At 32.1% G+C, this 16914-nt stretch overlaps 1 protein-coding gene across 1 annotated transcript in view; it reads right to left on the bottom strand.

The window, feature by feature from the left end:
- LOC130896999 (acetylcholine receptor subunit alpha-like) overlaps nucleotides 1–16914 on the bottom strand; it is a 177622-nt gene that overhangs the window by 93260 nt on the left and 67448 nt on the right. Inside the window, exon 4 of the mRNA XM_057805457.1 lies at nucleotides 15613–15793. Within this exon, the coding sequence (XP_057661440.1) occupies nucleotides 15613–15793 (181 nt within the window). The remainder of the gene's footprint in view (nucleotides 1–15612; nucleotides 15794–16914) is intronic.

Below are 16914 nucleotides of genomic sequence, written 5' to 3'. Positions count from 1 at the left end.
TAAATAGGGACTATTCCATATTTGGATGCCAAAATATCATCTGGATAAATTTCAAATTCAATTTTTGGTTTTAGAATAGCGTCATCTAGTTCAAAAGGAAACCTAAAAGAATGGAAAATAGATTGTCATGACAGAAGTTATTTAAAAGCGGCAAAACATTTTGCTATACCAAGAACCACTTTGTTTCGATTGTAATAGGAAAACGAATTATCTTCACTAAATTAGGAATGGTTGAAAAAAACGGCTAAAGCTATTTTTAAAACTTCATAAGCAAAAACTTTCGTTGAGAAGACCAACTGGCACGTCTTCAGCAAGTGCTTTTAGTTTCAGTAAAGAAAAAGTAGACGATTCGTTTTTATCTTCTTGAAGAAGTCTACAATAAAGTCAACTATACTCCGAATCACATACATAACGTTGATGAATCAGGGCTGACAGTGGTTCAAAGCAAGATACCCCAAAGAAAACGACAAATAGCTTCACTTACTCCAGCTGAAAGAGGTTCATTAATGACAATAATTATTTCTATGAACGTTACTAGCCATTTTTGTCCGCTTTTCATAATTTTTCCCAGGAAAATTATGAGCGAACAGCTAATGAGTGGCAGTCCTCCAGATACTATAGATATTGCACATCCATGTCCAGTTTCTCTACTAGATGTCTAAAAGGTTGGGGTGTAAAACAAAAATAGACCAATACAACTCCTGGTAGCATTCAGAATCATCATCAACATGCTTTCCTGAGTTCAAAACTATACACCGATTGCGGTCCTCACAGTTTGCATTCTCAATTCCATGCAGGGCCCGATGATTCTTGTCGATTGGTTAGATGTATTTATCACATCATTTGTGAACTGGGATCAATGTTAAAAAAGATCATTTAACACATATTCATCTTTGGATGTACTCTTTATGATATCATTTTTCAAACACCAAGACCATCAATCAACTGAATAATTTAATCGATTAATTATTTATGTACACGTTTCGTAATTTTGATATTTGATTGTTGAGCCTTTTAAATATTACTCTACTGCTGTTTTCCTGAAACTGTGAATCTAAATTAGAGATTTCAAGTTTGTGGTATGATAGGAATGCATCTCATACCCAAATGATGATTGAGATAACTCTTAATTCAATCTTATTAACATAATTAGTGATTTAAGACCAGTGAATAAATTTCTAGTATCGCCCGTTCTTTAGAAACATTCCCATAATGTATTGGGTAATTCAGTTTCCTCATTTTTTTTATCTAATCTAATAAATCTAACGAATGACATATGTCCAAGCTTTCACAAAAAACTAGCACTCAATAAAAAAAATGTTTTGATATTCTTTCAGTTTAGTTTGTTCGTATAAGAAATTTATTTTCATATGTGGAATTATACTTCCCTTTTATAGCTATATATGCAAACAAAACTATAAAGTGAATATGAAATGAATACTGCATACTACCGAAACTTTTGATGCTTTGACTATAGAGAAACCCACAATTATTTATGTTGTGCAATTCTTATGAGTTTCGCGCTTCCACTATTTCATATATGTGGCGAATAATTGTTACATAGAAAATTTTATTTCAATTCTTTTATTTCTACAATACCCATTCTATTATTTGCTTCAAAAACGAGGATCGTCCTGTAAGTACCTGACCTCGCCTACAGATGCCGGTAGTTGCTTGAAAAATGCTACCGAAATAGAATGGTACACAATTTATACAGCATATGTTTCAAGTTTAAAGACGCCACGTTGTTTAGTATTTATTTGGCAGCCATCAATAGTGAAGATTTTCAAATTTCTAAGCACCGAAAAAATTGGGCATCTTTTTGATACACAATAGTTTCGTTTGAAAGGCCTTGGTCCTACCAATATGAAAGCTGAACTACATTCTACTCTTGGTGAGAATGCTCCTTCGTTATTTACAGAAAAATATTGTATATGAGAGTTTAAACGAGGCGGTACGAACTGCGAAGTAGTCGACCAAATGAGGTGATGACTCCTGAAATGTTGAAGAAAATTCACAAAGCGGTACTGGATGACCGTGGACTGGAAGTACGCGAACTAGCAGACATACTAGTCATTCTAAAAAATGTAGTAAATTGCATATTAACTAAAAATTTTGACATCAGAAGGCTGTGCCCAAGATGGGTGCCACGTTTGCTAACATTAGAACAAAAACAGAGTCGTGAAGATGTTTCCAACGAGTGTTTCACGGTACTAGAGCAGAATTTTTGCGCCGTTTCATAACCATCACATCACACTCGAAGTAGAAGAATAATCAAAACCAGTGAAAACCAGCTCCAAAGAAGGCATAGACCGTTCCATCTGCACTTTCAACGACGAGCATTATGCAACGTTTAATAGAAGAAATAAAGCAAAAAAAGTCACATTTGGCTAAGAAGAAAGTGTTTTTTCATTAAGACAATGCACCAGCTCACACATCCGTGACTTCAGTTGGCAGAATTAACGAATTAAAGTTAGATTTCCACTCTATTCACCAGATTTAGCCTCCCTTGATCATTTTTTGTTCCCAGATTTGGAAAAATGGCTTGGTGGACAAATATTTTCCAGCAATGAAGAAGTGATGTCAGCAGTTAAGTTATTTTAAGAAGATTGGCGAATCTTTATATAAAAAGCATATCGAACTTCGTATATGGAGCTAAAAATTTTTGTGTTTTCTTTGTTGAGCCAGGTACTTCTGTCAGAAGTTGTTAACTTGAGATATGAGACTGAAATATACATTTTATCATTTATTACGAAGGATAAAAAATTCGTATTTGGATCAATCCTACAATTGTATCACAAATAATACAAATAATACAAATCAAAAACCTATACTTCGTATCTCGTTTACATAATTTCAATTTTCTGTTATCAAATGATGTGCCAACTACTACGAGGACAATTTGATAAGTACTTAGCCTCACCGCTCCATATGGTCAGTATGGCAAAAGTAATTTACTGTCTTGTAGTACATCCTGTTAAAATTTCAGACAGTTGGGACTCGAAGTTTGGCTTTGATCGTGTATGGAAGCGAGCGTGTCCGAGGAAAACTGAAAAAACACCGATGTCGTTCTTTAATTCGATTCTTGTTTTCGGATGGAAAATCTCGCAGCGAAACCAAAGAGAATTTGACTGCTGGGTATAGTGACACTTTTTCTCTTCGATGGTGAACGTTAAAAATTGGTTTCAACGTGGTCGTATGTCGGTTTTCAGCACTGTTATATTTGTTACACCTGTATATGGGTTTGTTGGAAGATTTCGATCAACAGTGGATTCGAACCTCCGAACTCCGTGTTGGAAAGTAAGCAGTAAGCACGACAAACAAATATTCTAACTTCTCTACAATTTTGAAATAAACTATTTTATCGACAAGTAAATAATTTAATTAATCAATTTTTAAACTACAATATACTTTTTGGTGGAAATGTAGGAGAAAAATTCGAGTTTAATTCATTTTTGCATTTTCTTCTATTAATAACTATACACCCGGTGTAAATTATATATGGTTAATAAACTATTATACACTAAATTATACAATAACCACATTTGGAATAAAATCTGTGAGGATATTTCTCGTTTTCTTACAACAGTTAACGTTCCACTCAACAAGATATAAAAGTTTAATCAGTTTCAATTAAATTATCATGTTTCAAATGTGGTTAATGTCGTGATGAAAATATGCTACCAGGAAAAATTCTTGAGAAATTTCTCAAAACAGTTACCTTATTTTTTATTTTCTTTATTTCTTAGACCTTTCGATATATTAATGTATCTAAAGGTTTTTGATTTTAGGTCTTTTTTGTGTTAAAATTAGTTTTCTATTTCCCAAAAATTATTAAAAAAACTAATTCTAAATCATAAGAGACCTAAAATCAATGAGAATGAGATGCATTATTATATTTTTTCAATTAATGTTACATAGTTGTATCCATATTAGTTTAAAATTGAAGAATGGATATAAAGTACACACAACTCATATACAAGATGCCTCCGTCGTCATAACGTCTCCAAGACTAATTAATCTGCAAGGAAAAATATTTATTTAGGGTTAAATAAAAATTATGTGCATGAAATTCAACATTTTTTGTCTATGCCCTATTTTTTTAAACAATAAAAACACCAAATAATCGGTACAAATTTTGTTTTTTGAGTTTTGCGCTGAACCTATGCAAGACTCGATCTTTGGGCAATATTGTAGAAAATTAAAAAATCTTTATAATAAGTTTATATAAATTAAATTACGATAATTTGTTCCTTAGATAATTCAACCGAAAAGATTAATTTTTTAAATTGTTTATAAATTGTTTAATTTTAAATATAAAGGTTTCTTATTCACTGAAAACCGAGATCCCGATGTACTTAATCAATGCTCTATGGTAATGAATCCATAGGAGGCTTTTTTTTCAAAGGCCCATTCTTGCCCACCGGATTGTCCTATCATCATTTGGAAAGTCGCGTTGGAAAGAAGAGTTGAATTAAAAATCTCTCATCTCAGTTTTTTGAATTTTTTTTTGACTTCATAAAAGCGGTAAAAATATTTATAGACAATTTATTATTTTTTAAACATTTTATAAAAATATCGTAATACCAATGTCATATTCGGAAAGCTGGCAGTTTAAATTGATGCGAAGTAAGACATTTTTTTTTAAATTCACTGCGGTTTTGTTTTTCAATATTAAGGGGCGTCATTTTGTAGGGGAAGCTTGCAATTTTTTATCAATAAAAGCTGAACAAGAATGGCCCTATGAAAAAAGGTTAATTGTCATAATTAATTGTCATTTTGTCCAAACTATTGGGGCCACAGGGCCCAACTTTAGAGCATTAATTAAGTGCTTTTAGATCTCGGTTTTCAGTGAATAAGAAACCTTTATATTTAAAATTAAATAAATTATAAACAATTTAAGAAATTAAAAATTTTATCTTCTCCGTTAAATTATCTAAGCAAAAAATTATCGAAATTTCATTTATAATAGCTTATTTCGAAGATTTTCCAATTCTCTACAATATTCCCCATAGTAATAAAGACTAATAAATAAAAGTCTTGCATAGGTTCAGCGCAAAACGGAAAAAACAAAATTTGTACCGATTATTTGGTGTTTTTATTGTTTAAAAAAATAACGCATAGACAAAAATGTTAAATTTTATGCACATAACTTTTATTTAACCCCTAGAACACGATGGCGTTGTTTTTTTTCTACTATTTTGTCACGTAATTTCGTAAATGCCTGGCCTAGTAATATATTTATAGTACAAACCACTAATGTTATAGAGAAATCATACGAATTACACAAAGTCGTCTACTACTTAGGTCGGGGAACCGGGGTAAATTACCCTAAATGGGGTTAAAAATGAAATTTTCAATTCAAATCTTCAATTCAATCAATGCTAATTTGGTTTACAGAACTACGAACAGTTAGTGGAAAGATCTTCCGACCATAATTCCGTCGATAATTCAGATGACCGTGATAAAGACCAAGAAAATATTATTTGTGATCAAACTGACGATATTCCTGTCATGTTAATTTTATATTTTTCTTGTATTTTGTTTTTTCATGTAACATAAATAAACAAAATGAAAGTTATGCTTCATGAAGTGAGATGAATTTCTGTGGTCACATTTTTAAATTACGTTTTCCATATTTGCAAACTCCCCTAATTCCATATTTTGAATATGAAACCAGACAACTCATATGTACACAAACATGTACAAATTTTAACTTTTATTGATTTCTGAATAAATAATATAAAGCTTCTTTGGTGTTATTAAAATTAAGAATTATTATATCAAAGTCAGAAACCGCGGTTCTTGGAATTTCACATGAGAATTATCCCACCGCTCCTTATGGGAACCGCAGACTCGGCAACTTCATTTCATTATATCACTTCTCACTTTAACTTTCAATCTCTAAATTTCTCCACTTTCAAGTTAAGTTTTGTAGATGTAAAACTGTTATTAGGGCTCATAAAAAAATTGTCGCAATACCTTTTTAACATCTTTTTTGGAATTATACTTTTTGGATCAAGATATCTTTTCGTGAATTTCGTATACGAATTGTATTCATTCTCGAAGTTCAGTTTTCATTAACAAAAACCAAGGAACTATCGGTTGAAACTCGTGCATTAATCGCAAGTCTTCATAGTCTGGACAAAAGTAACCATTGCCGCCGAATTAAAAATACCTGTAACACGACGTGAAAAATATGCATCCACCAAGAGCTTTGGCGATAATAATCGTTCAAAGCGGCTTCGAAAAATCACAATCACTGAAGATAAACGTATTGTATTGATCAGTAAACGTGATCGACGACTTAAGACCCCAGATAATGAATCCAGGTGATTTTGAGTACTTCTGTAGTGAAAAGGAGATTGAGAGTAGTTGGCCTTTTTGGAAGGGTGGCAGTGAGAACGACAAAATGAATTTAAGATGCTGCAGCGGTCTAAAAATCATAAGAAACTGGACACATGAAAAATAATTTGGGGGTGTTTTGGAAGAAGGGCTACTGGAGACCTGGTAAAAATTGAAGATATTTTGAAGACAGAAGGTTATAAAAAATATTGAATAATAATTTCGTTCTGGCCAGCGCCTTATCGACAAAAAAGAGATTTTTCTGATCAAGTTACGAAAGACCAATTTAAACAAAGGGAAGCAATTATACTCTTGATTGAATTAGAGATTTTTCTGATCAAGTTATGATATGTTACAACTGCAGCGTTCTAATTTTCACATATGAAAACTAAAATTACTCATGAGAAACCTTTTGTATTTTGAATTGTGTAAAAAGTAAACTTTCTGGATTAATTAAATAATTTTTGTTTTCAATATTTTCCTCATCACTACAACGTTCCAAGGTTTGTTTGGTCGTTATCTGGATAATTAAACAACTTGATTATTGATTATAATTCTTAATATAAATCCTTTTCTTTGGTTTCCATTGATTTGTTCATAGGCGAGTATGATACAAATTTTTAAATGTCGAAGATTAATGATCGTATTTTTATCCAGAATTAAATTTTAGATTTCCAGTTTGTAGTACTACATAATACAGAAATGACATATACTTCGATATTTTTTATTAAATGAATTAAGTACATTATACCATTCACATAATAATCTGAACTATTGTTGAAAAATAACAAAATATCTTTGGCCTATTTTATATTTTCATTCATACCTTTTTCCAGAATATTCTACTTTGAACTAGTTTTAAAATTATGTAGGAATGAACATTTTCAATTACCAACCATTTTCTTATCTTGATTCTCTATTCTCTACGGGTCTTTCCTCACTCATTCAAATTCAAATTTAACATTATAGCGTTATGTAATTTAAACTTTCTGAAACTAAGGTTGATTTAATCTACAAAATTGAATTCTTCAGGTTAATTACAAATGATTAGACTTTGAAGGAATGCAGACGTTTAAATTGATGGAAAGATATTAAATTTGAATTTTAGGATCTTGAACTAAGAGGTGATGAAAATGGAAGATTTTGATTTATTCTATAATAGAGAACGCGGCGAAAATATAAACGGTTGTCAAGATTGCTTATGTCTGAACATGATTTTATTCAAAGATATGATTTTGCAGTATACCACTAGACATGGATAAGCATAAATTCGAAGGATTTTCTTCTTCTCTGCAGTTTATTACATAAGTCCAATATTTCAACTAATACCTATTATTCATATTTCTTTTATTTCTGATGTAGACGATTTCGATTTAGTTCTTTTGAATCAATAATAACACTCGTAAACATTTTGAAACTTTCCAAATCAACCAAAAAATTTTCAGAACATTTTGAATCGATTATAAAAAATTGCACACATTTCAGAATTGTCTACATCATTTTAGAAATTTTTAGAACTTTCTCGAACATTCTAAATCGATCATAATAAATGTACACTCATTCTAGAACTACCCAGATCATTTGGGAAATTTCTAGAACAATCTAAATCAATTACAATAGTTTGCATTCATTTTAGAACTTTCCAGATCATTCCAGAAATTTATAGAAGTTTCTAAAATATTCTAAATCGATCTATAGAAATAGCATTAATTTTAGAACCCTTCAGATAATTTAGAAAGTTTCTAGAACTTCCTCGTACATTCTAAATATATCATAATGAGTTGTGCACATTTTGGGACTTTCCAGATCAATCGGGAAATTTCTAGAACTATCTAGAACATTCTAAACCGATTACAATCGTTCGCACTGATTTTAGAATTTGCTAGATCATTCTAGAAATTTCTAGAACTTTCCTGAGAAAATTACAGATGGATCATAATAAATTTAGCTTATTTTGGAACTTTCCTGATCTTCCTAGAAATTTTTAGAACTTTCTCGAACATTCTAAATCGATCATAATAAATATACACTCATTCTAGAACTATCCAGATCATTTGGGAAATTTCTAGAACATTCTAAATCGATTACTATGGATCAAAATAGTTGAACACATTTTAAAACTTTGTAGACCACAAATTTTGAGATCCTATCAGAAGTTCTCATGCGTTAGAAAAGGACAGAAATGTTTTAACACTTTCGCGACGAACAACAACCCACGCACCGCGACCAAACTCCCTTACTATGACCAAGGGGTATGTACCACCCCAACGGGAAATTGATTGGGGTTGGCGGTGATAGATAAAACCGTCTCTTTACTCATTTTGTACCTACGTGGCGAGAAATCAGCATAAGATTGAATTTGGCCTTAGATCGATCCTATTTGCTACAATAGGGCTCGAACACTGAAATTTATGTATGCTTTTTTCGAGTTCCATTTTTTGTTATTCTCTGGATAGCAAACTGTGATGTTAATACTGGAATAAATTAATACTTAAATGAAATTGAAAATCCTTCTTCACCTTCCAGATCTTATTCGCTTGGTACAATCGCTCTCTGTCATTTCTCTGCTTTCATGTTGTGTAATAAATGAAGATTCAGTTGTATTGTCAACATTTACTATCTCAAACGATGAAAAATCTTTGACATAAATCTGACTCAAATCAAAATTGGTCCACAACTTTTCCAATGATATTAGTTTTTTTGTGATGCTTTTAATTCTTTGCTAGTCTGACTATCGTATCGGAATCAGTTTTATTTGCAGTTCGATGGTACACATTTTTTCAACGGAAAAAGGAATGTAGATAAACTTATGAACGCAACAATACAATGAAAGGACATTTCGTCTTGGTAAAACTGAATTTTTATCAATTTAAATAGTGAGAATGTATATGGCTAGTCAGAAAATAATCTACAGCCATTGTGAGTCATGGGGAACTTTACATACGAGGGCCGTACGACTGCGAAGCTCCCCCACACTACACACTCCAATTGTTGACATTCAGCCGTCAGTCGGCGTTGTGCTAGAGCCACGTAAACATGTCCGCCGTTATTGATGCTCCCGCCAAGTGTGAATTGCAAAGTGCGATTCGTTTTCTACAGGCTGAAGGCAATAATAATGCAGAAATGTATTGGAGAATGAGTTGTATGTATGGGGAAAACTTGATGAGTGATGGTGTTGTGAGTGAATGGTATCCAAAGTTTAAAGATGACTGTAATGATGTGCATGATGAAGTGGGCCAAGGACGCAAATCTGTCGTTTCGGATGACCTGGTTCAACAAGAATGGTTAAAGAAAACCGCAGATTCACCATTACTGCTTTGTCTACAGAATTTCCAGTTTCAAGGTTTGTTTTCAAGAAAAGACCCTCGTACTTTTACCATATGTAGAGACCTCCGGGAGGATATCGTGGGGCTATTAAGAAGTGTCAACTCCTTTTCCTCGTTAATTTAGAGTGTGATTCGTGAAATTGACTATAAATTTGAATTGTCTATGAAGTTCAGACAGCTCATTCGACTGGTACTAGCTAAACTTAGAAATTATTTAGAAATCCGTATTACGATCAAATCTTATCGAAAATATTAATTTAAAAGAAAATGTTATGAATGTCGCGTATTTCTTCTAAAATAATCAACCGTATCGAATTTTGAGATTCTTGATATCCTCCATGAGCAGCGTCGGATTTAGGTCTAGCGAGGGTTGAAGCTCCAGGCCACGAGCATATAGGGGCCCCGCAAAATTACTAATTTGATCAATTATTTTTGAAGCAATTTTGAATCTACACCAAAATTTGCATTTTTTTGCAAAAATTGTTTCGAAATTTAAATGGAATTAATGAATTAGTATAATTGAATCCACACAATTATTTTTTGCTCTATATAACAATTTTTGATTTCATTAAGAGGGTCGATTTTAGCCCCGGGCCCCATTACTTTTTAATCTGACACTGTCCCTAAGAGGCTCGTTTCTCACCCATAATATAACATTCACTTTAAAGTTTATTTCCTCTATTTTCCTCAGTATCGTTAAATACCTTCAAGTGGAAGGGATAGATTATGAAGAAATCAAAATTCAAGGCCAAAAAATTGATTCTTGATGTATTACTACTACAAGTTATTCTAAGAATAAAACTGAGACACCATAGGGCTTTATTTTTTTTATTTTTAGTTATTTGAAATATGGCTGGTAGACATTTCACTTATAACTTCATTTTCCTATCAGTTTTGCAAACCCATATATTCTATTAATTTCATTTTCATCCCAATAATTCATTCCAGAAAATTTATAATTAACCTGCTTGAGTCGGATACTAGTCAATTGATTTGAACAAATTTCTCATTGAACCAAAAGTTCTTGGAAATTCTACGTTTACATCTTGTCCCTATGTCTTTATTTTCTAACCTCAAAATAACACCTTCTCAAATAAAATATGATTTACAAATACAGTTTTGTGAAGGAGCTTCACTATTGGAGACAAAAAAAGGAAAGAACTCACTAGTTGGAATTTATCAATAAGTAATATAAATATAGAAAGTCCTTAATATCCATTACTTTCATAGCTTTGTCGAAGTCAGTCCCTGAATCAATGAAATCGAGCAAATACATATTTGGTACTTGTTTCTAAAAGTCGAATCATCTGCTATATTCAACACTCCTCTGTGCACGATTCGCAGGTTTATTTGGTGCAAGAAGTTCAAACTAAAAATGACTTTCTAGTAAATTTGTATAAGTTTGTTTTTCTTATTGTCGAATATTTTACATTATCTTTCGAATCGTATGCTTAATTTAATATATTTAAATCTGGATATTGCTACGTAATGATTACGTTTCGGGATATTATTTTATCCAGGAGAAAGGAACGCCTTTCATCTCTACTAACTGTTCTTGTCGATGTGAAATGGATTGGAAATTTATAGAAAATCATTACTGGCAAAACGGTCTCAACATCTGCTTTGTTACGGTTATTGCTAAAAAGCGAAACATGAGATTACTGAACAGGGGTTCTGGGAACAATGAAGAGAATAGAAAATTCGTGTTATCGGGTCAACCATATTCCCAGAAGTTTTGCTGATATTGTTTCATCATCTGACATGTGAACTTGGTGCTATGAATTATTAATACTTCTGTTTGAAAGTGTTTTGTTTTGAAGTGAAGTTAAAGTAGAAGTTGTATCGAAAACATAGACAAACGGAACTTTATAGAAAGAACAGAGATAAAATTAGTTTTTTGCAGTGATCAAGACTGTAGCATGCTGAGGATTCTCTAGTATATTCAGAAAAACTCGAGCTGGTTTTTGAATAATCAGTCTTATTGTGGAAAATTTTTTTTTCAAATAAGGGGTTTAAATAGACGCAATTCTGAGTCTCTTTTCAATAAATTGACTCTTCATTCATTCATTTAATTGGTTATTAATACTAGATAGGAGGTTATGAATGAAGAAAGCTATATTTCCACTATCTTGCGGTTGCGCTTCCAAATCTAATAAAATATTATTCAGAGATCCCAATCTAAAATACTTCGCGAACTATTAGATGGTCCATGGTATGTAACAAATCACACCAATCACGTTGACCTGGGAGTACCCACTGTACAAGAAGTTATCCAAGATAGGATCATCAAATACCACAAAACTATAGAAACCCACCCAAATCCACCATTAGAGGAGTTGTTAACTCGAAAAGACTGAAAAAAGCTGGTCAATAGACCTACTATGAGGTATAAGAGGTTGCATCACTGGATGTAAGCCTCACCAAGACATTATAGATGCTAGATTTTCTAACACTCGCAAGCAAATTAGACCATAGAATGTAAAACTTTATAATAAAAAAAAATTCAACTATCTTCTAGATCTGTACAGTAGAACTTCACATCTTTTCATATAGTTGAATAAAGTGGCTGCTAGAACAAAAAAAATTTCCATGTGAAAGGAAACGTTTCCAAGTGTCATATAGTGAAACATTTAGAATCAATAGATAGAAAACTATGGATAGTTCTCTATATAGTATGGTAGTTGAGGTTGCCATGTTTCAATTTGAGCAAGCCAAATTGTACTGTTTCAAGTTTTTGTTGTTGATTCGATCGTTTTATTTTTTGGAATATTTATAAGATTTTCTATTTTTCGCGAGGGGAATGATATTATAAATAAAGTGCTAGTTTGATAAAATTACGGACAATGATGATAGTGGAAAAGTGGAAATTGAAGTCTTCATTATAATTATTCAAATTTGTTTGGTACACTATTTTTAGTTCAAGTTTAAAATAGATGAACATGAATTTTGGATAACAAATTATACCAATTTTTATTCTTCTTCTCCGTCTTTTTTAAAGACACTCTTGTTTCTTCTACTATTCATCCTCTGCAGAAGTAGATGCTCCTCTTTCGTAACATCTCTTGGGAAGACAGCCGAGAGGTCTACTTGAGGTTGTTTTTTCATCTTTTATCCATTTACTCCACTGATCTTTCATCATTATGTCGACGTAGTCTCTCCAACATCGTCATCTCGATATCGTGAATCGTACTACATCCAGAATTTTAAGATCTTCTCTTATAGTTTTGCGTCTTATTTGATCTCTTGGCTTTTTCGTTTTTATTGACGCCTTATTTACTTGGGGTTTACGTGGCGCTTGTGATCTCGACTCCTGAGTATGTACATTGCATACACTGGTGAATGAGTTTATCGTTTACAGCTTGTTCACATCTTATAAGCTCTTTTTCTATTTCCATTAATTCTGTTTTTCCTACAAATACCTGCATAATAAAGTTTTCATCTGATGTTTGCAACCGGTGTAGCATATTATCTTTATTGATCTTCGTTCTATCTTGTATCCTCTAGGATCTTATTTTACGTTATTAATTATTTTATCCATAATCGAATTGAATATGAATGAGTTCAGATTATCACCTTGTCGAATTCCTGTTAGTCTTGTACCTTGTCCGGGAAATCTCTGTTGTGTTTTCAGCTCTTCTATCACGTTTATTCTACGGCTGTTCTATATTTCCGAAGTATATCAATGATGTCAGATATTTGAGCTACATCAAATGCTTTCTTGAGATCGACAAAACATAGGAACAGGGTTTTTCGATATTCAACGGATTTTTCAGTCATTAGTCTGAAGATGAAAATAGCGTCTATTGTCGATTGTAATCATTTTTTTCATCAACCTACTTAAGATATTTAGCAAAGATATCATTCTCAAATTTTCTGGATCATTCTTCTTTCTCCTTTTGTATATTGGGATTGCGATGCTGCTTTTCAATCACTAATTTATGTAATTTTGAAATGAGAAACCAAGAATCCTGGAAACCTTGGCCCACGCATTAACGTTGTGATAAGATATTGATGTACGATATTTGAGCAGAAAGCTGGATATCTTCAATGAGCGAAATTATAAATACGAGTAAAGGATATTTTAATTATTGTAAATTATTATCAAGAACCACCGCAATTTTTGGTTCAAAAAATCTGATTCTAGCAGACAATCTCACAAAAAAATACTGGCTATGTTAGTCATGAAGATATTGAACATTTGAAACAAAAATGTTGGATTCCAATCGAATGAATTGCTTCTAGAATAACACGTTAACAGAAAAGCGATATTGTTCTCAAAATTTTCATCAATTATTATCATCAATTAATTTCTTCTACACATAATAAACAATCGTGTCATTTTCTCTTCAATTCTTCTCAATTATGAATCAAAAACTGACATGCGAATTGAAATGAATCATATGGTAAGATTTATACCCATGTATAAGCAGTGACTGTGCAGGAGGGTTTATTGACATCTACTTTATAAAAAAATGATGTGTTTGGCAAAATCGTAGATGATTACAAGTCCAGGGTACGACAGAAAGAGGTTCTCCGTGGTTTCTTATTCCTCCTTATTCTATTTTCAGATTATCTGCGTCTATGGATACGATGTAAATTGAACAATCCCTCAATTATCCTATCTCTAACTATTAAACCGTTAAGTCGCTCTATCTGTGGAACTGGAGTGAACAATTAATATTAAATGGAAGCCACAAAGCCTTCCAACAAAACGAAATATATAAATTTAATTATCTGCACTTGAGTCTATGGAAAGTGATGCAAACTAGATCATCATATTCGACACATTTTCGATGTATTTAAATCTGGTGATCACGCCAGCTGTCTTAGAGAAAATCCATAGTTCTACGTGCAATATGTAAAGGATGCTGCCAGTGAATAATTTGTAGAACATTTCTAACAAAACTAACTGTCACTTTGCCTCCAATAAGCTCAAATCATGATGGGTTAGTCTCCAAATTATTACTCCCACAGTCCTTTCTAACAGAAACTAAAGAGAATTAGGATTCGAGTAAATCGTAAATTTCGTAAGCATTCCAATGTCATTTTATTATTGACAATGTTACATGTTGTTGTTTGTAATTCAATATCATGGTTATAAACTATTTTATATATGAGACAACGGCGAAAACATTCCATCAGACACAGTTTTGCCAAGAACTACATTCAAATCATCTAATGGCAAAAGAATTTGCCAGAGAAGAGTTAGAAGACCTTTCTTTAGGATATATAATGGATCTACTTTCTTCTTCAAATAGTTTCTCACTAATTGAAAGTAGTAAATCGTTTTCGTCTAGTTTACCCATCGCAACTTTCGTTGTACGCCTTTGATGATCAGTTGGATTTCTTATTTGTCGTCTGTCCCCTGCTTATGACCGTCGTTTAAAACGACTAGCAATTTCACGATATTATGATTTTGATTTATTCGAATTTAGAAAAGAATGTTTGAGAATAAGGTCAAAGATGAAATTTAATATGGTCTAAATAAAACCAAAGATTAGAAAATCAGAAATCATTCCTTCTGAGCCTATCGATTCTAATATCACCGAGTATATTTCAGCAAATAATTTTTTATTTGTATGCATAAAATTTGAATCAAAGTCAAGGTGAGAAATAATTGGATACTGTCTGATTGCAAACTAATTAAATCATCAATTGCATTTATAATCACAATTATAACTTAATGAATCAGGTAGTTCGGTTATTACCAACATAAATGAAAATTTTACTAATTATATTGGATATAATTTTAATGTGGTACATGTTTTTAAAGCTATTTATTTAGAGATACCTTGCAAAACAAATCAATCCAAAACACTCTGTAAACTATAAAGGTACAACTTTAACGAACGGCCAATGTAGCGTAACTATTTAAGAAATTTCTCAAGTATTATCCTGTAGCAGGATCATTTCCTGCAACAAAAAATCACATGCTCCTTACCATAAAACCGTCATATGTCCAGCTACCAAATTTTAGTACGCAAGTCTGCTCGTCAAAAGGAAAATATTCCACATCAATCTCACAAGAGCTCTTGTAAATAGCGGGCGGTTTCCACTCAACGAGACCTTGGTGATAGATGGTGGCCTTGGTAGCTAAGGTCACTTCGAAATTGCCATCCGCGCTGTAAGGGAATGAACTAGCGACAAACCAACCACCAGAACACTAAATAACTACCCGGTAGTATCTTAGCTTGCCTCATTTTTAGGGATGCTTTGTTAGCAATTGTGATACCTTGATTATACCTGAAGTCTCCGATTAACATCAAATCATTTATATACGAGTAGTTAACAATATTCTGGAACTTTTTTGCTTAAAAGTGGAATTGAATTCATAGTTTAGAATGATTTTAATAATTCTAATAAGTTAATTATTTGTAATAATTGAAGAAGAAATCTATTCTAGTACCTATTTTCCGGACACTTTTTTTATTTTATTTTCCGGACTAGGTCGAAAAGTAAAATAAGCAGACATGAAAAGAATAGAGTTTATAATTATTATAGCAACGACATAGCAACTTACTAATTTGACATCTTAATAATTTAGTTTTTTTTTTTCCTTTTTAAAAGAATCATTGGTTTTTGGTTGCGATAATTGCAATAAATAATGAAAACCAGTAGATATAGCGAGGTTGAAAATGAGCCTGACGAAATGACTAATGCAGCAGCTGCTGCTTCAACAGAATTACTACTAAAAAGTATTTATAGTTTACCCACCCAATGGATAGATCTAAAAAAATGTAAAACTATTACGGAGGATCTAATTTAGGCTTATTTGGCATAAAAATAAATAATCTTGAATCTTTCTACTCTGTGAAACATCTACGCCTTGCTGAAAAATACCATTTTAGCTCAAACGTTTCCGAAAGTTCTTAAAAGGAAAAACGATGGATGTGAAGCGACGAAATCAGAAGTCTTCAGCAAAAAACAAATCAATAAATTTATTAGGGTATCTAACAATTAAATCTACCTAAGGCTAAAGGTAATTTTATAAAAAATCACAATTGCATGGAAAAACTTTCAGGTAGCAATAATTATTGGATTAGTGGATACGTATAGATCAAGGGTTTAGAAACTTATCAGCCAAAGAGTCAAATATAAACATTGTAACAATTTAAAAAAAAATTACGAGCTAAATCTGCTTGTTTCAACTCTGTTATCGTAGCATCAAGACGATTTTTGACAAATGCTAGAGCTGCTCTGCTGCTTTTGAATTCCTGAAACCTGCTCATATTTGAAATTATTG

Source organism: Diorhabda carinulata, chromosome 8 (assembly GCF_026250575.1).
Source record: "Diorhabda carinulata isolate Delta chromosome 8, icDioCari1.1, whole genome shotgun sequence".
In the NCBI taxonomy this organism is placed as follows: Eukaryota; Metazoa; Arthropoda; class Insecta; order Coleoptera; family Chrysomelidae; genus Diorhabda; species Diorhabda carinulata.
This window is presented reverse-complemented; position numbering and strand designations above follow the sequence as displayed.